The sequence below is a fragment of the Eubalaena glacialis genome, chromosome 8 (genome assembly GCF_028564815.1).
Source record: "Eubalaena glacialis isolate mEubGla1 chromosome 8, mEubGla1.1.hap2.+ XY, whole genome shotgun sequence".
Taxonomy (NCBI): Eukaryota; Metazoa; Chordata; class Mammalia; order Artiodactyla; family Balaenidae; genus Eubalaena; species Eubalaena glacialis.
This window is the reverse complement of record NC_083723.1, coordinates 21,133,342-21,156,102: the sequence shown is the minus strand read 5'-3', so window position 1 is coordinate 21,156,102 and position 22,761 is coordinate 21,133,342. Positions and strand designations below refer to the sequence as shown.

The 22,761-nt window shown below is 38.4% G+C and overlaps 2 protein-coding genes across 2 annotated transcripts in view; one reads left to right on the top strand and one right to left on the bottom strand.

Annotated features, from left to right (window-relative positions):
- Positions 1–22,761, bottom strand: part of FBXL13 (F-box and leucine rich repeat protein 13) — a 186,124-nt gene that overhangs the window by 86,736 nt on the left and 76,627 nt on the right. The window contains exons 10-11 of the mRNA XM_061198232.1: positions 5,454–5,506; positions 2,157–2,257 (exon numbers count right to left, since the gene is read on the bottom strand). Of these exons, the coding sequence (XP_061054215.1) occupies positions 2,157–2,257; positions 5,454–5,506 (154 nt within the window). The remainder of the gene's footprint in view (positions 1–2,156; positions 2,258–5,453; positions 5,507–22,761) is intronic.
- Positions 8,826–21,648, top strand: LRRC17 (leucine rich repeat containing 17). Its single transcript, XM_061197633.1, has 3 exons — positions 8,826–9,686; positions 17,793–17,948; positions 21,251–21,648. The coding sequence occupies exons 1-3, from the start codon at positions 8,918–8,920 to the stop codon at positions 21,646–21,648; spliced, it is 1,323 nt and encodes a 440-aa protein (XP_061053616.1). The 5' UTR covers positions 8,826–8,917.

Below are 22,761 nucleotides of genomic sequence, written 5' to 3'. Positions count from 1 at the left end.
ACTTACACTCTCACCAGCAGTGTAGGAAGGTTCCCTTTTTCCCACACCCTCTCCAGCATTTGTTATTGGTAGACTTTTTAATGATGGCCATTCTGACTGGTGTGAGGTGGTACCTCACTGTAGTTTTGATTTGCATTTCTGTAATAATTAGCGATGTTGAGCATCTTTTCATGTGCCTATTGGCCGTCTGTATTTCTTCTTTGGAGAAATGTCTATTTAGGTCTTCTGCCCGTTTTAGGATTGGGTTGTTTGTTTTTTTGTTGTTGACTTGTATGAGCTGTTTGTAGATTTTGGAAACTAAGCCCTTGTCGGTCACATCGTTTGCAAATATTTTCTCCCATTCTGTAGGTTGCAGACATGACACACGTTTAATCTGCTATCTTGTCTTCTCCAGTCTAAACAATCAACAAAAAAATAAATCAAACCCTAATTTGTATCGTATGGCATTTTTCATGGTACAGAACACTCCCATTTTGGCTGGTTCTAAGCTACCAATGAGAGGTCACTGAACATGGAGTTGGGAAGAGATGCACAGTGCCGTAATACTTTAACCATACAGATACAGTGGACATAACCTCTAGAACATAGATAATAGTAACATGTACAAAAACATTAGAAGGTGATGAGTTTTTAGTATGTACTACCTATATAAAAACTTTAGATATATAAAGAGGTATCACACATCACTTGAGAAAAGTTTTATTGAATAAATGATGCTGGAATAATTGGTTAGTTATTTAACAACTCTTTTTTTTTAATTACTGAAGTATAGTTAATTTATAATGTGTTAGTTTCGGTGTACAGCAAAGTGATTCAGTTATACATACAAGTATACATATATATATTCTTTTTCAGATTCTTTTCCATTATGGGTTATCACAAGATATTGAATAGGGTTCCCTGTGCTATACAGTAGGTCCTTGTTGTTCATCTGTTTTATATATAGTAGTGTGTATATGTTAATCCCAAACTCGTAATTTATCTCTCCTCCTCCCCTGCCCTGCCCCGCTATCCCCAAGAGTTTAACAATTCTTGATGTGAAAAAAACATTCTTAGCTCATGGACTGCACAAAAACAGGCTTTGGGCTGCACAAGTCATAGTTTGATGAACCTGTTAGATCACTGCTTCATTTATCTACCAAAATTAATTCTAGGTTGATTATAAATTTAAATAAAAACAAATCATACAAGAAAAAAAATAAATGTATATCAAATGCCTGGAAGGAGGAAAACACTCTATTTTTTAAAAGACTCATGAGAAATTTCAAAGGAAATGTTTGATAGATTTGACTGACTAGAATATGGAAAGTCAGTTAATGAGATAAAGCAAATATGTTACCACCTTTTTTTAGTCTTGCATATTTCCAGAAAATAGTTAGAAAAGATAAGGAAAATTACCACCTATAATTTTCTCTGTTTAAGCTTCTCTAAATGCCTCACTGTTATTTTTTGAAGGATCTCAAAAAAGTTACATTCTCAAAAATGGTTCATTCTTTCACAGTAGTTTGAAAGCTGTTTTGAATCTCTCGCAATATGAGCATATACTCTTCCTGATTAGTCTTTCCTTGGTGAAAGTAAAGAATAATTGAATGGCGTAAATTTTTGATAAAATTGAATATTCTGTCAACTCTTAGTGATGTCTTATATTCTTCTTTCCCTTATTCTCCAAAGAAGTGCTGGCTTGTCAACCGTCCATAGATCAAAAAAAACCGCAAGCATCAGGTTTCCTGGAGGTGATGGGGGTCCCAACAGGTAACCAGAGCATGGCAACAGGGAACCTGGCTCTGCAGTGCTCAGGGTCTAAGGAGGCAGGATATTGGGGTTCTGTTGTAGAGAAGTCCAAACACTGGACTGGGATTGATGGGCCAGGCTCCAAAGCCCAGGAACGAGGACCAGAAAGAGATAGGCAGAGCCTAACTCAAGCTACTGGGCAAACTGCTACAAGAGTGACCCCCAAATACTGGCCAAGGCAAGGCTAAGGAGGGAGAGGATAGGCACTAGCTTGGGGACTGGAAAGCAGTCCTGTTATCAGAATAGGGGTACCAAGGTGGTGGGGTGTTAGTAAAAGGATCACTGCCTTTGGGGAATACTAGCTCAAGTCAGAGCCCAGAGGAGCCTAACTGTTTTCAGTGTAATACAAATAACACAAGCATTACCTCGGCAGGAGTCGCATCGTCCTGTTGGTGATAGTTGTGTTAGATAGATTGAGATACAGGACTCCAGGACAGCTCTCAGAGATGTATCTCATTGATTCATCCTGCATAAAAACAAAGGGAAGAACCTTACCAAAGTCTAACAGGCTTTGCTATTTCCCCATTATCTCTCTATTATCTCACTCCCTGCTCCAAAAAAGTATAAGCAAGTCTTGGTCTCTTCATAGTCTTTGTTATTATTTATAAATCAAATTAAGTAGAAGGTGATGGCTTTGCTTGAAGGTTCATTACTCCCTCCCGTTCCCTTTCTTTGGAAATAAGGTCCCATTCCATCACAGTGACACTTCATTAAAATCTGAACCCTTGCCAGTTCAACCCTTTGAGCTCGTGTCAGTGTCAAACACTCTTGACTCGTTAGATACATGAAAATGATTAAAAATGGATCCATTTTTAAATTTACTAAAATCATTCTGAAAGACAGGATGAAACTCTTTCAACTGGACTTCATTAAAAAGTGAGTCCATATTTACACATGTATATTTATATAGAGGTGTGTGTGTGTGACTAAGTTTCTGTGGTTCTGTTACTGAAGATATTAAAACAGCTAAACAGACTTGCACCAAATTTACGGTAAGTTTGAGATGTCCTGAAGCAAAATATAGGCTGCGTAAGTGTTGGACATGAACTTCAATGTAGGGGGTACGGTAGGGGAGAATATCAAAGATTCAGGCAACCCTCTCCCAGAGAGCTGAAATCCAGTACAAGAGAACAGTATGACTGCAACATGAGAAAGACAAAAACACAGAGTGATTTCAAGCATGAGCCCTAAATTGACATTTGCGAGACAGATGTGTTTCAAGCTTTGATTGCAATGGTGCTGCTTCTTGTATTGGTAACTATTTATAAAATGTTCTAGAATGAGTAGCAGCAGGTTTGTCTTTATTTAATGATTTATGAGTCTCCCCAGGAACACTGAAGAGGTCTGCTAGTTTTAAATATTTGTGATACATTGTCCTGGAAGAATAGGCCTTTGCAGGAAGAGGTAAACTGGCACTAGGCTAGGAGATCAGGTTTGGGGAAGAATTCTGCATGGTCAATATGGCTGCCCCGAACGCCACTAAGGATGGCAAAGGTTTACTTTCAGCAGGACCATCAATGCCTAACATTCTGTTCCTAGCTACTTCCTGGAATCATGAATATTAAAATAACAAAATCCTGTAGGTCAGAGCATCTTGCACATGGGATAAGAATTGGTTGATTTACAGGGGAAGCAAACCACACCTTAAAGAGAACAGAAGGGTTTTTTTTTTAAGTTGTAAAACTGTAGTTCTGTTGTCGGAAGGTTCTATGTGCCAATGACGCATGAGAACAAGTGCAGGGCTTTCAATAAACACTGTACTCTTGCCACTGCATTCAAGATACCACCAATTTTTCTAGACACTCCACCACCAAAATGTAGGATTTGGATATACATGTACAGATTAAAAAGGATACAGTACACTTTTTCCCAGCAGGAATGGAGAGAACAAACATCATGTGTGGCATTATAGTTCAATACAAAGAATCTATCTTCAAAAATGTTCATGGTGCCAATCAACCGTCAAAGTGATTGTGCACCTGGTGGAAGACTCCGGCAAAAATGCAAATGAAATGGGACAAGGAGGAAGATAGAAAGCTGGTTTACACCCTAGAGAGGTAGCCACACAGATGAAAATATATGGGAGCCAGCAAGAGGAAGATGAAGTAGGCGTTATGTAACATAGAATAATCTGATTTTCCCTTTGAGATGAGGAGGAAGTTCGAAGGAATTTTGTTCTCAATATTTAAAAGAGCTCAAATTTCAATCCCCAAGTACTTGAGCACATAAATGCAAAAATTGTTTCGGTGTCTACATTGCAGGATGGTCTATGAATTTGTCCATGATGCACTCAAATCTTTCCGGATGTAATATATTCATAAGGCAAGCTTCTTAGAAATCAAAGATTTTTGAATGAATGTTACTCAACTCCTTAAATGTAAGCCTGTCTCTCAGTCTTTGTCTCAAAGGGAAAGACAATAGTAAAATGTAGCTGGATAAAGTTATCAGCCCTGTACATTATTAAACTCTAAAACTGGAAAAGACTTTGATGTTCACAAATTCAACACAGATGGAATTGTTTTGACTTTCCTATTAGAAAGCAAAATTAAAGAATATGATCTTTTATTCAAGTGAGAACTAAAGCTCCCTGAGGGCAAGAACTGAAACTTAATTCATCTTAAATTCCCTTTTAAACCTCTATTTTATAACATATAAGTTCCCTATATATCTTTATATATAAAGATAAATAAATATATCTTTAACATAGTAGGTGCTAAAAATATCCACAGAAAGAATGAAATCGAGTAGAAATCTGAAAGAAAGAACTGTTAATGATGAGGCTGGGTAGGTAGCAAGGAGGAGCCAATTCACGAAGTCTTTTCACCTGTGCCAAGGGGCATGGACTTCATCCTGGAGCTGGTGCTTAATGAGGAGGGGGAAGCAATCAGGCTGTTCATTCTTTTCCCTCCTATCTCCAAGCAAAGAGCACAGCCGGAGCAAAGGCAAAACAGCAAGAGGAGCTTGGGGCATGCAGGAAAGAAAGCATAGCAGCTTGTGGCTGCTGAAACTTAATGTACATGCAGGATTTATAAGACGATGAGGCTGGAAAGGGAGGCAGAGACAAGACCACCGAGGGTCTCCAAGGTACAGTAATGTTAAGGAGCTTTGACTCTATCCAATAGTGTAGATGATAAGTGTGTGTATAAATGATGGCACATGGTAGTGAAGTGGTCAGATCTGCCTTTAAGAAGGAATATTCTGTGTCCACAGGGTGTAAGACAGATTGGAAGTAGAGGAAATCCTGGAGACAGGGACCAGGAAGGAGTTGGCTAGAGTTACATGTTCATTTCCATCCTCTTTGGCGCCACAGTTGATAGCCATGAAGACTTATAACTTGAGCCTACTGTCTCTGCTGGGGCCCAGTTTTTTCTGTCTCATACACACATGGCCTTAAACGTAAATATAGTTCATTTTTGTGTAATTGTTGAATAGTTTCCACTTTCCAGAGACTCCAACCTTAGACATATCTACAGGAATAATAAGAGCATTATATAAGTTGGATAAAATTTCTTGCCAGTGTTTAACATAGTTTGCTTTTCTCCATAATTAATCCTAAATGAGCACACAGGCATGTATTTTGGCAGAATCTCTGTGTATTACTGCTCCAGTGGAGCAAGTCTGAATCTATATAAACAACAGTAAAATAAGCTTCTTATACGCACTGTGAGTGTTGGACAGTCAGAGACATTCAGCTCTTGCAAGTTTCTACAGAGGCCTAAATCAAACAAGATACACATTATTAAACACCATATTAAAAATGTTTAAAATTTTTCCATCCTACATTCACTGGCAAATAACTTGTTCCAAGTATATGGCTTCCTTTCCGCAGAAAAAATGATTTATTTTGGCTTTAAAAAGTATACACATGTTTATTATTGTTTGAGGATTAAAGAAGGAAGGGGGAAAGAGAAAACTACTATTTTGGGAAGAAACTGTATATACGTAGAGCTTTCAACTTTGAAGCACTTGAAGAAAACCAGTCTTTTTTGTGGCATGACATTTTTGTTAATTTGGGGGGTTTTCCTTTTAACATTCAAACATACAAAAAAGTTGAGAGAATTGAAGAATTGTACAGTGAATGTACCCATCACCCACCCATATTCTACAATTTATGTTTTACTATATTTGCTTTATCACATATCCACCTGTACATCCATCTCTCTGTCCCTCAATCCATCTTAATTTTTTATGCATTTTAAAGTAAGTTGCAGACATCAGCACACTTCCTCCCCAGAAATAATTAAGCATGAATATAATGAATAATTCATCATGCATAGTAATTAACAAAATATTTATATTTTAGGTTAGATTTACATACAGTTTACAATGAGTTGCAGATTGAGATGTGGAGAGTCAGAAAGGTCAAGTGCCTGATTAGTTCTGGAACCAGAGACACCTGCACAGCTTGTGATCTGGCAGGGGAAACAAGACTTGTGTTACACAATCAGCTCTCTGGGTCTAGACTAACAGTAAGTAAAACTCCAAATCTGAGACAGAAGAGAAGCAGTGAGGGGAAGGGACACAAAACAGTGAATGGGAGGAATGCTTGGAGCAAAGAAGGGGAAAGGCATTCTAGATGGAGAAGACCTGTACAAGCAGGAAAACTCCAGGTAAGGGGGTGATCCTGGCATTCACACTGCTACAATGAATAGGAAACATATCTGCCAGTTATAACCAAAGACCCCCATGACAATAACAACAGAAATGTTATTAATTATAAATCCATTTTGAATATTTCTGTCTCTGCCAAGAATGGGCTATGTCCTAAGTAATAAGTGCAAACCAAAACCAATTTCAGAATTTTAAAGATGAAAACAATTCTTAAAAATGTACAGCTCTTGACAGCAAAGGAAACCATAAACAAGACAAAAAGACAACCCTCAGAATGGGAGAAAATATTTGCAAACGAAGCAACTGACAAAGGATTAATCTCCAAAATATACAAGCAGCAGCAGCTCATGCAGCTCCATATCAAAAAAAAAAAAACCCAATCCAAAAATGGGCAGAAGACCTAAATAGACATTTCTCCAAAGAAGACATACAGATTGCCAACAAACACATGAAAGGATGCTCAACATCACTAATCATTAGAGAAATGCAAATCAAAACTACAATGAGGTATCACCTCACACCAGTCAGAATGGCCATCATCAAAAAATCTACAAACAGTAAATGCTGGAGAGGGTGTGGAGAAAAGGGAACCCTCTTACACTGTTGGTGGGAATGTAAATTGATACAGCCACTATGGAGAACAGTATGGAGGTTCCTTAAAAAACTAAAAATAGAACTACCATATGACCCAGCAGTCTCACTCCTGGGCATATACCCTGAGAAAACCATAATTCAAAAAGAGACATGTACCACAGTGTTCATTGCAGCACTATTTACAATAGCCAGGACATGGAAGTAACCTAAGTGTCCATCGACAGATGAATGGATAAAGAAGATGTAGCACATATATACAATGGAATATTACTCAGCCATAAAAAGAAACAAAATTGAGTTATTTGTAGTGAGGTGGATGGACCTAGAGTCTGTCATACAGAGTGAAGTAAGTCAGAAAGAGAAAAACAAATACCGTATGCTAACACATATATATGCAATCTAAAAAAAAAAAAAAAAAAGGTTCTGAAGCACCTAAGGGCAGGACAGGAATAAAGACACAGACATAGAGAATGGACTTGAGGACAGGGGGAGGGGGGAAGGGTAAGCTGGGGCGAAGTGAGAGAGTGGCATGGACTTATATATACTACCAAATGTAAAATAGATAGCTAGTGGGAAGCAGCCGCATAGCACAGGGAGATCAGCTCAGTGCTTTGTGACCACCTAGAGGGGTGGGATAGGGAGGGTGGGAGGGAGACGCAAGAGGGAGGAGATCTGGGGATAGATGCATATGTATAGCTGATTCACTTTGTGATACAGCAGAAACTAACACACCATTGTAAAGCAATTATACTCCAGTAAAGATGTTAAAAAAAAAAAGTGCAGCTCTTGGAAGTCATCAGTAATACTTAAGGGAAAAATAGATACCAAAAAATATAACTAAATTTATGAGATTATTAATATTTTTATAGAGTAGTTACCTGAATTCATGCAATTCAACAAATATTTATCAAGAATCTGCTATGTGCTAGAAACTCTATAGGTGCTGGAAATACAGCAGTGAACAAAATAGAGAAAAATTCCTGCCCTTAGGAAGTTTACATCCTAGTTGGGGGAGAAGGACAATAAACAAAAGAAGCAAAATATCTTATAACAGAAATAACAGATGGTGATACGTGCCCTGGAGAGAAATAAAACCAGAAACGGAGTAGAGGGCGATCAGCGAGTGGGAAGGGGTACTACGTTTAAATAGAGCAATCAGAGAAGGTTTTGCTGAGAAGGTGACATTTGAGCCAAGGTGTGCAGGAAATGACAAGGACAGTTGCAGTTTACCCTGAGCATTTCTGGAGCCCACATTCAACATGATTGGTGATTGGGAGACAGTAAAGGAAAGAAAAAAATAAGCTCAGGAGAACATTCATGGGAGTCCTACTCTTATTTGCACATCTCAAAGCTGTCAGGAGAATCCCTTTAATTTCTTGAATCCAGTTTCAGTTTTCATAATGCTAAGTCCTAACAGTGTGGAGTACTTCCCCTGGATCAGGCACTGTGAATTGTCCGATGCACATGAGCCTGTTTCATCTTCCCAACAATACTAGAGGTAGCCTCAGTCCCACTTTACAGATGCTGGAGATGAGGTTAAATAATTAGCCTGAGGTCACACAGTTCAGCCAGTAGAAGAGCCTTGATTCACACTCAGGGCCCGAACATTTAGCCACCAAACCAGGCAAGTAGGAGGGTGTGGAGCCTTCTACACCACTCTTCTGCATGTGCCTTTATTAACGGAATGCCTTTGCTTAAAAATAAAAGTAACTCGAAAACTTGCTATTATTTGTCAATTGCGGTGCTCACAATGGTCTCTAAATATTTTTTCCTCCTGCAATCCAGGGACTCCACCGTACCTCAGCTGGGTCTCATTGTTCCTGAACTGCATTAGTTAAGATTACCCAAACTTGGATTTCAAAGGAATACTTTCATTGTTCCACCTGTCACACCAAGTAATTGGGGCCAGCTGGATGTCAGGATGCGCGTGGTTACCATCTTAATCCTGCTCTTCTTTTGTAAAGCCGCTGAGCGCAAAGGAAGCCCTGGGGGTGCGAGAAACCGAGTGAATCACAGCCGGGCTGGTGGGAGCCAGAAAGGCTCCAGCCTGGTCAAACGCTACGCTCCAGGCCTCCCCTGTGAAGTGTACACATATCTTCATGAGAAATACTTAGATTGTCAAGAGAGAAAACTAGTTTATGTGCTGCCCGGCTGGCCTCAGGATTTACTGCACATGCTATTAGCAAGAAACAAAATCCGCATACTGAAGAACAACATGTTTTCCAAGTTTAAAAAGCTGAAAAGCTTGGATCTGCAACAGAATGAGATCTCCAAAATTGAGAGTGAGGCTTTCTTTGGTTTAAATAAACTTACCACTCTCTTACTGCAGCACAACCAGATCAAAGTCTTGACAGAGGAAGTGTTCATTTACACACCTCTCCTGAGCTACCTGCGTCTTTATGACAATCCCTGGCATTGTACTTGTGAGATGGAAACGCTTATTTCAATGTTGCAGATTCCAAGGAACCGGAATTTGGGGAACTACGCCAAGTGTGAAAGCCCACAAGGACTAAAAAATAAAAAACTGAGGCAGATAAAATCTGAACAGTTATGTAATGAAGAAGAAAAAGAACAACTGGATCCGAAACCCCAAGTGTCAGGGAAACCCCCAGTCATCAAGCCCGAGGTGGACTCTTCTCTTTGCCACAACTACGTGTTTCCCATACGAACACTGGACTGCAAAAGAAAAGGTTTGTAAGTTTCTTACTTTTTCATTTTCATGGATGATTAAAAATGCTTTTTGAATCTTAGGAATCTCTGCATCCCCCACCAAGACTTAGAATTTTGGGAGCATTTCCACCAGAAATCTTTCCCCAACGACAATGGAATTTACTCCGAGCTCAGGGTGGTTAGTGATTTGGGGAACATTAGAGGAGGGTAGGAGGTATGCTCAGGAGGGGCAGCCATTTGGGTCCTACTCTTACTTGCTCATCGCAAGCTGTGGCTGTAAGAAATTTCTTTAATCTTAAATCCAATGTAATTTAACTTATGTAGGTAAACCAGTGGGTATGAAATCAAGTGCCAATGCTGTCCATATAACCTGATTTACACCAATTAAATTCAAAACATGGTATGCATCTGTGGGGAGATAATAACCTCAAGGAAAACCATGTGCAAAGCAGGACAGGTGAGAACACCACGAGAAGGAAGCCAAGTGGGCTGTAGTGATGGTGTGTCGGTAGTTCTTATAATTTAGTCTCAAGGTTTTCAAAAACACTTGCTAACATCCTGTATCTTAATTGTTCCCAAATTATCCAAAATAAAACATAAAAATATTGAAAAAAATCTAAGTTGAAAGTATTAATCCAAGAACTATGAGACTAAGAATAGCTTTCTAGAATATTACTTACTTTCTGCAAATCATTACTGGCTTTTACATCGCACACAATCTTGGGCTAGTAGTGTGCGGGATTTGTGCATACAGGACAAATTCATGAAATAAGAAAACAGATGGGAGATTTCAGTAAGGCTCTTGACATGTTAGTGAAGACATTCTCAAAGTGTGGTCTGGGCACCGCTAATCTACCCTAGGACAACAAGGCATTTGAGTGTCTGTTTCATTTCTGGCATGGGTTAATAACTTATATGTAATATTAAATTAAAGCCAGATGTCATTGAATTAGGGTCATATAGAGCATGGTATCATTCCTTCCAGTTATTTTAGGAGGGTTTGTTTTAAGAACAGAAAGGAAAGGTTAAGAGAAACATGGAGACTCTGGCTCCTCTCAAGGAAACCATAGGCAGGAATCTGTGGACTTTGAAGAAGCAGGAATAAATTTGTTCATTTATCAGCAAAGTCATGCTCAAGACTTGCTCCCTCTCTCTGACTGTGGAAGGTGGCACCTGGTTAGATCACACCACGACTACATGACACCAAAAGGTTTGCTTACTATGACACTCTGTGAATTATATATCGTTGATGCTAGAGTAGAGCAATTACAGTATCGTAACCTGGGAGATGCCGTTGTGGGATCCTCTGAGTTTGAGAGAAAGCGCTCATTAATTGAGAACCTACTATGCTCTAGGTATTCCACACACATGCTGTCTACAGCTGCCAGCAAGGTAGTATTGATAGTATCCCCATCTACAGTTGAGGAAAATGAGGCTAAGGGAGGTTCAGTCACTAGCTCAAGGTCTCACAGGTAAGCAGCAAAACTAAGATTTGAAACTTGGTCCACCTGAGCCTGCTGGCATCCAGGATTAATCTAACCATGTTCAAACAAGCAGCTGGAACAAAGAAAGCATTAAAGAATTCCAGAAAAGTGAGTACATGAAGTTTCTCTGTAGCCAGATTGGGTAGAATTTCCCTAACACGGTTAACGGTGGGTACTTGGTGCTTCATGCCAAAGAGCATGTTTTACTAGGATTTCCTTTGTGATGCTTAAAAACTTGAATTATATATTTTAAAAACTAATACAAAGCTACTATTCCTAGACTTGAGTTAGAAAAACTACTTGATATCGCTAAGGTTCTATCCTCAAGCTAAAGTTAATTTGCACTTGCTGCATCAGGTGACAAAGAGAAAATAGTAGAGTTAAGCTCATTAATTATCTGAGAAAAATGCTATCAACACAAAATTGAAGATTTCTACAGCTATACCACACTGTAATTTAAGAAAAGATAACATAGTAGGAAATAGCTTTCTTTTTTACTGCTTTTCTACTCTTTGGCCATTCCCTCTCCAGTGAGCCTATTTCTGCCTTTGTCTTTTTTTCCATGATATTTTTCTCTTTTTTCTTGGCAAAAATCAACTTATAAAAATACAAATATATTTTTTATTGCTTTCCTTCCTCAAGTTATTGTTGTCTAAACACAACCTTCCAGATATGCCCCATAAATTCATTCCTCATGCTTTAAAAACACATGATTTACTGGAAAATGGTATAAATAAAGTTTATATGACATGCACAGTTAGTACATATATACTAACACTAAAGGACAACTCAAGTTCCTCCAGTTGTTAATGATGACATAAATCAGAGCCTATACTTTTTAGATTATAAAATGAAGGGTAGTTGTGTCTTTTAATATCATCAATATAAATCACTCACTATGGTTGATATCAGTCTATTGATTCAGCTGACAATTTTCATTTTTTGATATATTGTTGATTCCCGTAAGTTTAAAGTCAAAGGTCTTCTCTATTAAATTCCCTTTGGTACTGCCTGGCACAGGGCCATGTTCTTTAGATTGATGATAATAATTGAGCTGCTTTCTTTGCTCTTACAAAGCAGTAATTTAAGCAACTTTTAAAAATAAAAATACATAGAAGTTAAAAATCATGGCTGGAACTCAAGTATGACACTGAATTTTATCCATTGTAGTTTTCCTTATCCCATTCTATAACTAGATAATAAATGTCAAATACTGAGAATAAATGTTCAGCAGTGTTCATCTCTAACTCCCTGCCAGAGGGTAGTAATACTTTTGATTGTGCTCACATGTTGGACACTATGTAGGATCTAAAGAAGCCTAAAACATGCCATCAAGAGTGGAACTAGCAGTGATATTAATGAGAGCTGCCATCTAAATGCTCTGTGTGCCTAAGACATAGCAGTTTCATGCATTGTCATTTACTCCCCACGACCTTAAAAGAAATACTAGTATTATCCTCATTTTAGGAAGGAAGAAGTTGAGGAGTAGAGAAGTTAAGTTGCCCTTCGAAGGTCACATAGGCAATCCCTAAGCAGTTCCCAAGCCATTGGCCACCGTGCACTGTCCTCTCTTCCTTCAAGATTCTGGGTATGCCTATTAACCAAGAAGAATAAATAAAAGCCTTCTGGGTGCTTCCTTCCAGTATTGAACCCTCCTCTTAGGCTCTGTACAATTCATCATGTACATGATCACACTCAAGGAACCCGAATACAGATTCCCTTAACTCGGGAATTAGTTGTGCCTTTCCCAGCTGACAGATGATGAGTCAGATGGTGTGTGTAGGGTACCTAATACATGCCAATTTGACCACATAGACCTCAAAGATCACTATTTTTGCCTTAAACATCTGACAGCAAGAAAAAGAAACAATAGCTTTATTCACTGGGTGACAGGCACTTTGCCAACAAAACTTAGTCTTTCAAAGGGAATAAATGTGAGATTAGTTGAAAGCCATGTTTATGCCATATTGAGATGGATGGATTTGCCAAAAATACATGAGAGAATTTTAAAACTGCTTTTTAGCTTCACATTTACCAGAATAATTTACCATTTTAAGGATTTATTTTACTTCTAAGATTAGGGCTGGGGAGAATTATGACCATAAATTACTCCCAGGTGCCTCTGAAGATAATTTCACCATTAGTTTGAACAATAATTAAGAATCTTTTACTTGCAATACACAGGGCCATTTATATATCTCTTTACCTACCACTACCAAGCCTTCAGAGTAGTTCTGACATTGCTGACAATCAAGGTAGCCTACTAAATGACAAATTACATGGAAAAAATTTCCCGATTTCCTCCTCAAAATCAGCAAGGTTTGGTTGGGGGAGAGGCAATGCTTGTCAGGGGTGATAATCAAGTAAATATGATATTTGTTGAAGATTTACCAAAAATCTCAGATAGCAGCAAATAACCGTGTGGTGCCTGGTGTAGAAATGGGGGCATTGACCAAATTTGACTTCTGGTCTGGGGAAATTTGTATTTGTGTAATCTTTATCAAAGACAAACATACTTCACATCAACATTTGCATTTCTCATTCAAGTTTAAGGTTAAAAACTAAAGAAGCGTTTTGACTCATCAATACAACAAATAAGATTTTTCCATGTTTTTCTAAGCCTACTAGTAAAGGCTTTGGTTTGCATTTCCTGGTATTACTTGTGGATCCTATTTTTACTCAAGTCTGCTGGTAACAATGCCAAAGTTGGTTCTGCAGTTCATATTCCTCTTCCACAGGTCTGCCACATTGCTTAAGCTGGGTTTCAGGGTGTTCTCATAAACATTTTTTTCTACCCATTTATTTGTGGTTAGCCTGCTTTAGCTTGTCCTACAGTGGTTGCTCGGGAGGTCTCTGTCATTCACCCTCATGTCCAGCCCAGCAGATGTGGGTTCAGCAAGCAAGTACTGATAAATAGGCTGTTTTCCAGGACCTAGGAGATACTGACTCTGGTGGCAAGGAAGACCTACAGCCCTTAATGGCTTTGTAGGGCCTTGGTGAGGACTTGGGCTTTTATTCATAGTGAGATGGGAAGCAATTAAAGGATTCTGCCATCTGGAGGATGGCAAGCCATCTGGTAAAATGACAGGATCTCACATGTTTTAACATGATCACCTGGGCTTAGGACAATATCGGGATAATCCAGACAAGAGGTGATGGTGGCTTAGACCAATGTGGTAGCAGTGAAGGAAGAGAGGAGAGGTGGGATCCTGGGTATTTTGAAATAAAACTCTATTCCTCTTTTAAAAATCTTCTAAGAAAATGCCACAGCCATTCTCAATAATTATTCCAAATGCTAAATGTCAAGAAATTATTTCTTCTGCCTGTCCTCAAGTGTCTCTGTGGTTTTCAGTTTTTCCTGGGATATCCATCTCCTTGTTTACATGTAGTGCCCAAGAGAGAATATAGCTCTCCAGTCAGGGTCTTGCTGGTCCTAAAGGGAGGATTACCTCAGCGTTGCAACATTATAATAAGTTCAAGTCTTAAAATCTTTCACCTTTCTAAATGTTGGCAGACACAACTCTAGGTCAAGCAAAACAATGTCTTATCAGAGGATGGAAATACAATCAATCCAAATTTTCAAAGCATTTTTATTACAAGAGGGCTCAATATTCCTGAATCATTAAACTCAACACATTTAATGAGCTCATTATTTCCCATATGTTAGTTAGGTAACTTTGTTGCTGCCTAAGAAACTACCCCAAAACTTTGTGGCTTAAAACAACACACTTTATTATCTCACAGTTTCTGTAGGTCAGGAAACCAGACATGGGTTAGCTGAGTCCTCTACTTCAGGATCTCTCACAAGGCTGCAATAAGATGTGGTTTCACCTGGAGGCTCAACTGGAAAAGTATCCTCTTCCAAGCTCATATGACTGCTGGCAGGATTCAGTTCCTCAAGGACTGTTGGACTGAGGGCCTGAGTTCCTTGCTGGTTGTTGGCCAGAGGCCACCCTTAATTACTTACCATGTGAGCCTCTCCAGAATGGCAACTTGCTTCACCAAAGCCAGCAAAAGAGAGTCTGCTAGCCAGACAAAAGTCACAATTTCTTATAACCTAATTATGGAAGTGAGCTCCTATCATATTTGCTGCATTCTATTATTAGAAGCAAGTCACTAGGTTCAGCCCATACTTAAGGGGAAGTTTATACAAGGGCATGAATATCACTAGAGGAGATTGTTGGATGACATTTTAGAAGCTGGCTGCCACATACTACTTATTTATTTATGATATATTAGGCACTGTTCTAAACTTCCCTCAGGAAGCTTCCATGGCAAGGAGGGTGCAAAAAAATGAAAAAAATCAGTAAGATGTACACTGTGCCTGATGCTGATAACTGCCATTGAGAAAAAGCAGGAAATGGTATTATTATTGCTGTTGTTGCCTACTTGAAAGCAGGGAGATGTCATTTTAAATACAGAGCCAGAAAGGTCTTATGGCCATTCCAATATATTGACCCCCACCCCAGTTGCTCCCCAATCCCCACTTAACCCTACGTGACAAGCTTGAGGATTCTAAGCAGATGGAACAGCATAAGTGAAGCAGGAAGGTACCATGAATAGGCAGCAGAGCATAGTGGTTAGAAGCATAGTTTTGGGGGCTAGCATGTCTGTGTTTAAATCCTAGAATGTGTACCAAACATAAAATAGATAGCTAGTGGGAAGCAGCCGCATAGCACAGGGAGATCAGCTCGGTGCTTTGTGACCACCTATAGGGGTGGGATAAGGAGGGTGGGAGGGAGGGAGATGCAAGAGGGAAGAGATATGGGGACATATGTGTATGTATAACTGATTCACTTTGTTATAAAGCAGAAACTAACACACCATTGTAAAGCAATTATACTCCAATAAAGATGTTTAAAAACAAACAAACAAACAAACAACCCCAAACACTCAAGGCAGAGATACAGCAGCAAAATTGTCAGCTGCTTCCCTTTATACTGGCTGAGCCTGGGTGTTATAAAAAAAAAAAAAAAAAAATCCTAGAGTGTGACTATGGGCAAGTTGTGCCTCAGTTTCTTCATCTGTAAAATGGGGATAATGTACTTAGCTCATAGGGTTCTTGTCACATAATACTTGTTAGGGCACCTAGAAAAAGTTCTTGTACATAGGTACTAAGATACCAAGATCCCATCAAGAAGAAAAAGCAAATTTAACAGTAATAAGGATACCAAAGAAGGAACTACCAATACCATCCCATTAACCATGGATTCTGAGCTGTTAAAAGAAAGGGGGCTATAAGACTGAGTCTTTATGAAAGTAAACATACTATGAGTTAAGAAATCATATATACCAGAAGGGTTTTTTTTAAAATATTTGGAAAAAATTATCAGTAAGTCAATTATTCTATAGCAAAAAGGGAATTATGGATAAATGGATACCACCTTTCATAAACTTACTGTACCTAGTTCAAGAAATTTCTACTTATTCAGAAAGTCTTTGGGTCATGCTGTTTCTCAGGTGTGAACTAATCTGGACATTTTATTTGTTGCTTCTAATTTTCTTTTGTCTGAACAGGTTTGTTTCTCTTCACAGGCTTCACTTGCCCTACTTAAAATTGAATAAAACCTCTTCAGAATATTTTGCTAAAGATTAAAAGAAAGGGCAAGTATTATGCTAAAATATAAAATAAACACACTTTATAGTATTTTAAAGCATGATTTAAAGACAAATATAAATAGTAAGAGATAAATTAGGTGAACCTTGATTTCCTATTAACCTATGAAAAATAACTGGACTTCTCTTCCAGAGGCTTTTTTGTAGTAGTAGTCATTGTCGTCTCAGTAGTAGTTGTAGTAGTAGTAGTTAGTAGTAGTAGTAGTAGTAGTAGCAAGTAGTAGTAGTAGCAGCACTATTGTTATTACTGTTTTTCCTGAGGAGTCCAATTACTTCAGTACCTTGGGAAGAGTCAGGGAGGAGTGGTGGAGTATAAATTAAGTCACAAGGATTCAGGGAATAAGTGGGTGATGAGGAAGCAGCGGGAGCAAAGGAGGACGATTCTTTCTCCAATTTTAGCATCCAAGGAAAGGAGAAATAAGGTAACAGCTTGAGGGTCATCAAGGTCGAGGGCTTTTTGTTTCTTTTTTAGGATGGCAAGATCCGAGCTTATTTGTTGACAGCAGGAGTCTGAGGAGAGGGATAAAATGAAGATGCAACAAAGAGGCAATAATTAATAGTGAAAGCTCTTAGAGGAGTGGGAAGGGAATGCGAGGGGACGCAGGTACAGTGGTTTGATTTGTGGGTTTCATTTTGTTTCAGCTTTCTGTTTTTAAGAGCGTCCCAGGTGATTCTAACAGAAGGCCAGGCTTGAGCCGCCCCCCCCACCCCCGCCTGATGCCCAGCCAGCTGAGCTTCACTGCCTGCTGCCCTGATCTTGATTTCTTGCCGCCTCTAGGAAGTTTCTCAGAACAGTTCAGCAGGGAGTGATACCTGCTCCTCTAAGTGCGATGCACTTGGTTCGCTGGGCTTTGGTGGAATTTAGCATATTCTGAGGCTTGTTCATATAGTAATGTTCTTCAGCTTTAGATGGGATATCCTTTTCCCCTTCAAGAGCTGACTCTTCAGTCACACAGGGATAAGAGTGAGAGAGCAAATGGGGGCAAGAGGAGAGCTTGATAACCTGAACATTTTTATTTTTTCCAGAGTTGAAGAAAGTTCCAAACAACATCCCTCCAGACATTGTTAAACTTGACTTGTCACACAACAAAATCAACCAACTTCGACCCAAGGAGTTTGAAGATGCTCATGAGCTAAAGAAATTAAACCTCAGCAGCAATGGCATTCAATTCATAGATCCCGGTGAGTTCCACAGAATAGCCTTTTAAACAGGTGACAGGTGTTCTCTGTTTTTTTATTATGGCAACATTTATAGTAAATACAATTTAGTTTTTAAAAAACTAGTAAGAAGTTTGAATTTAAATTAAACATGATGCTTATAGTAGAACTTGCTTGGCACTCAGAAATATTTGCCAAACTGTTGCTTTATGAAGTATGTAATAAGCAACAGTTATTCAGTTGGTCCAAATAAAAGAAGTGTTTTGTAGAATATATTTTAAAAATAAGAGTATATGGCTAGGGCTTCCCTGGTGGCGCAGAGGTTAAGAATCCGCCTGCCAATGCAGGGAACACGGGTTCGAGCCCTTGTCCGGGAAGATCCCACATGCCGCAGAGCAACTAAGCCCTTGCACCACAGCTACTGAGCCTGTGCTCTAGAGCCCACACGCCACGCCTACTGAAGCCTGCGCACCTAGGGCCCATGCTCCGCAACAAGAGAAGGCACCACAATGAGAAGCCCGCGTACCGCAACAAAGAGTAGCCCCGGCTCACCACAACTAAAGAAAGCCCGCACGCAGCAATGAAGACCCAAAGCAGCCAAAAAAAAAAAAAAAAAAAATAGGGTACGTGGCTAGTGGTCAATAATATGCTAAACATGTTGTGATTTTTAAAAGGAAATTCAGATCTGGCATTTTCTTTGCTTTTCATTAAGTCCAAACTTATTTAAAGTAAGACTTTAACTTGTTTAAAGTAAATGTGAAACAATCTGCTAAGCAGAATAAATTAAGCTCATAAAATTAAGATCTAGTGTGCTCATAAATTAAGATAAAATGTGCTCAAACTAGAGCCAGATGGATTTTATCTAATCCTAGATCAAGATCAATTCTCTTTTCCATCCTTCAAATCTCTTCTCCATTTGCTAAGCAAAGCCTCTGACAAAAATGAGCATGGTAAATTAACACACTGAATTTTAGAAAGAACTGAGAATTACTGCAATGTTGATCAGATTTGTAACGTACATAATATTTGTGCCTTCACAGTGCCTTCACAATTTGAAAAGCTCTGTCTTTAAAAATGTGTATTACTACTATTAATAGTGCAATGTTAATGTCATAAACATTTTGAGTACAATTGTTTCTTGTTTTCTTAAAGGTAATTTAATACCATTAACAGAACATTAGGATTTTAACATTGTAGAAGTAAAAACTGAAAATGAATATTCTAGAGCTACCAAGGCATATTTTAGTATTAATAACATTTTTAAATATTAAGAAATCATAATTTTTAAAAATTTTCAAAGGAACAGCAATATGCTACACTCATACCTTAGCCTGTACAGATAGTGTAAACTTGGGAGTATCTTCAAATTTTGAGATCAAAAGCAATTTTCATTTTACAGTGAATAAGGATACTATAGAGATACTCTTCTCCCAAATGAAGCGATCATTGTATTAGTGTGCAGGTCAGTCACTGGTAGCCGGTCTCCACAAAGCCAGGCCACGGGGTGAAGAATCTGGAGGTGGAGATCCTCTTTTGCTCAATGAGAACCAAAGAACTGCAAGACAAGCATGCCTGTCTCGGGTCCCTGGGCAAGTGTCTAATATCCCCCCACTCGCCCGCATGCAGCAACAAAGACCCAACGCAGCCAAAAATAAATAAATAAATTTTTTTAAAAAAAAGAAAAGAAAATTGTGAGATCATTAACTCACAAAATGTTAGCAAATTTTTTAAAATGCAGTGTCTTCAGAGCTATCATTGCAAGGGCTGACCTTTTGCTCCTCCCCAGCCACCTGCTCCCCTCTCCCAATGACCCAAGTCATTGCTTTGCACCAAAATAGACTTCTTTTAGGGGGAATTAAGGGTTTTGTCTGAGGACAAATGATATGAAAATAGTTAATGGTATTAGTTTGAGAGCATATTTTTCAAATTCAAAATAAGGGCACTGTATGCTCTAACGAGAGTATTTTAAAAGAGCAATGAGAAAATGTTTGAAACAGAAACAAAATATTTGAAATCAGCATTGACCTGTAAATTCTAGAGTACCTGGTCAGTTTACATCAACTGAAGTAGGGATAATATAGGTTTAGATTTCTTTACTCTCAGAGGGGAAAAAAAAGCTTTTTGTTGTATTATTTTGTGTTATGTGTTTGATATTTGTTTTAATTACCCACCCTCCAGCAGAATTAAATACATATGGATTCAAAGCTGATAGCTACCATAGCTTGCCAAAATACAACCAGATGTCTTCAAAATGCTGATAAAAATTTTTTTGGTTTTGGACAATACAAGAATATAATTCCTTCTCCCTGGGAAGGAAACTGGGAAATGGCTATTTTCTAGGCATTTTCAGAGTTATATCCCAGAGAGCTGTCAAATCACCCTCAAACACGTTTCTCATTTTTTATGCACTTATGTCTTACATTTGAGATATTTTCCTAATTCATGCCTTTTTTGTGGCATCTTTCCAGTGAGTATTAAAAAATGCACATGAGCACAAAGTACATTTTTAGAAAGCTAACTTAAAACTGATTTTTCAAATAAAATATTGCATTCTAGTCAGTTTAATCAAGGGGAAAGCTTTGTCTGAGTAAAAACATATTTCAGAATTTTGCGTTTAGACACGTATACTGTTAGGGAAATATAATTAAAACCGAAGTCTTCACCCAACACAGAAATCCTCTCCACAAAGGTAGTAGAGAAAGAAGATTATTTTATTATTGAATAAGCATTAAACCAGAATGTGATGTACATCACAGGCAATCTGCTAAGAGATTGCAGAGACAGAAAGAAATCTCACCCTTTGTATAGCCAAGCAGATACAACCTAATACATACGTGTTTTCAGGATAAATGATAACTAGTTCTTAAGTAAGAAGACTTGACAGCACCGTTTGTCAAACATTGTTCATTCTAACCTTACTCGCAAGTGAGTTGGCATCTGTGTTAGCTAATTGGCTTTATCAAGCGGAAAACAAACTTCTATCTTTATGACAAGAGGTAATTTTGTGACTTGGAAGAAGGCTCCTACCCTCCCACAGAAACTGGGAGACAGGTGTTATCTCCCTTGATGTTTCCATTTCAAAGAGATGGCGCCCAGGTTCTTAAGAAGGACGATCCTCATAAAGCTGAAAAAGGCCTCTTTAGTCTTCTAAAGGATATGTACACGTTTCAAAGAGAAGAGAAAGTACTTGCAAGTTTTCTAAAGTAAGAACTCTGAGAAAAAGGAGGGGAGGGAAATCTTAACTCTTACTTTTAATTTAAATTTATCCTTATACAGTGCACTTAACCCAATTACTCATTGGTTTAATAAATATTTTCTGTTTCTAGCTGCTTTTTTAGGACTCACACATTTAGAAGAGTTAGATTTATCAAACAACAGTCTGCGAAACTTTGACTATGGAGTATTAGAAGACTTGTATTTTTTGAAACTCTTGTGGCTCAGAGATAACCCTTGGAGATGTGACTACAACATCCACTACCTCTACTACTGGTTAATGCATCACTACAACGTGCACTATAATGGCCTGGAGTGTAAAATGCCCAAAGAATACAAAGGGTGGTTTGTGGGAAAATATGTTCGGAGTTACTTTGAAGAATGCCCCAAAGACAAATTACCAGCATACCCTGAAACATTTGACCAGGATACCGAAGATGATGAATGGGAAAAAATACATAAGGATCACACAGCAAAGAAACAAAGTGTAAGAATCACTATTGTGGGATAACTTAGAAATTGTTCTGGTTGCAGCTAATTTTGTATTTGCTAAGCTGGTGTTGGAAAACCGCATGTTTACATTTTGATTAACTGTTTTACCTATTTATGCAGGGTTACCCAGCTAAAGGAAGGTTCCCTTAATTATTATTATTGTTGTGACAGTATAGTAATCAAGGGAATACTCTCATCCTGCTTGCCTGCCTGTTTGCAGAACAGCTTTTGATGATGATTCCACACTGGTAACCTGCAGGAGTTGGGTCCTAATGATGGCATTAGAAGGTCATAATGTTCTGTATAAATGTTTTTACTGCTTTTTGAAAATGAAAAAAAAACCTGGTTCATTTTTACATGCTTTTCAAGAGCTGCTTGTACATACCTAAAGATGATCAAAATGAAGAGATACAAATGCTTAGTAATAATAGAATGTAATTCTCTCCCCTCTGCCCCCCAACTTATTTTTTCAGTAAGTCAGCTTATGCATTGAATAAATTTCCATTTCCGATTCCTGTGCACTCCAAAATGAGGTCCTGGTAAACCCAAATTCTCAACTACTTTTCACTGATCCTTGCAAAAAACTGTCAAGCTAGACCTGAAGGAGAATTGCCACAGGCAATAAGCCAAGAATCTGAGAATTATATTAGAGACCGCTCAGAAGATGGGACTCTCAGAAGCAGTTGTAGATGATGTGAACATGAGCTCTGAACAGGTATAAACACTAGTAAATGTGGAAACAGCACTGGTTTTTTATGAGTTCAGACTAGGAAGCCACCTGTTAGTGGAAAGGATCTGAGAGCCCTTCCTGCTAAGCTAATATGTCAAGGAACATAAAACAGGATGAAATTAGGATTCAGGGTCAGGATTTGGGATGAAAAAGAAGCAAACAAAAAAGGAAGTGATATCAGAAGCAACTGAGGGCAGAGGTGGTACCCAAGAGAAGCCCCATGATTTGCGTCACAGGTTAAAATTAGATCACCTGGAGAAACAATCACCAGAAAGAGAGGAAGTGTCTGGAGACTGACCCCATCAGTTTGTATTTTGATAGTACTGTACTATTAGAAAAATAAAATGAAAAGAAATATGTACATATCATTAGAAATACCACTTTTTCCTTTTTAATGCAGAT

Excerpts from the sequence above, each read along its gene's own strand:
- LRRC17 (XM_061197633.1), top strand. The coding sequence starts at position 8,918 with ATGCGCGTGGTTACCATCTTAATCCTGCTCTTCTTTTGTAAAGCCGCT. Across the intron at positions 9,687-17,792 it reads ACTGGACTGCAAAAGAAAAG|AGTTGAAGAAAGTTCCAAAC; the intron begins GTTTGTAAGTTT and ends TATTTTTTCCAG. Across the intron at positions 17,949-21,250 it reads CATTCAATTCATAGATCCCG|CTGCTTTTTTAGGACTCACA; the intron begins GTGAGTTCCACA and ends TTCTGTTTCTAG.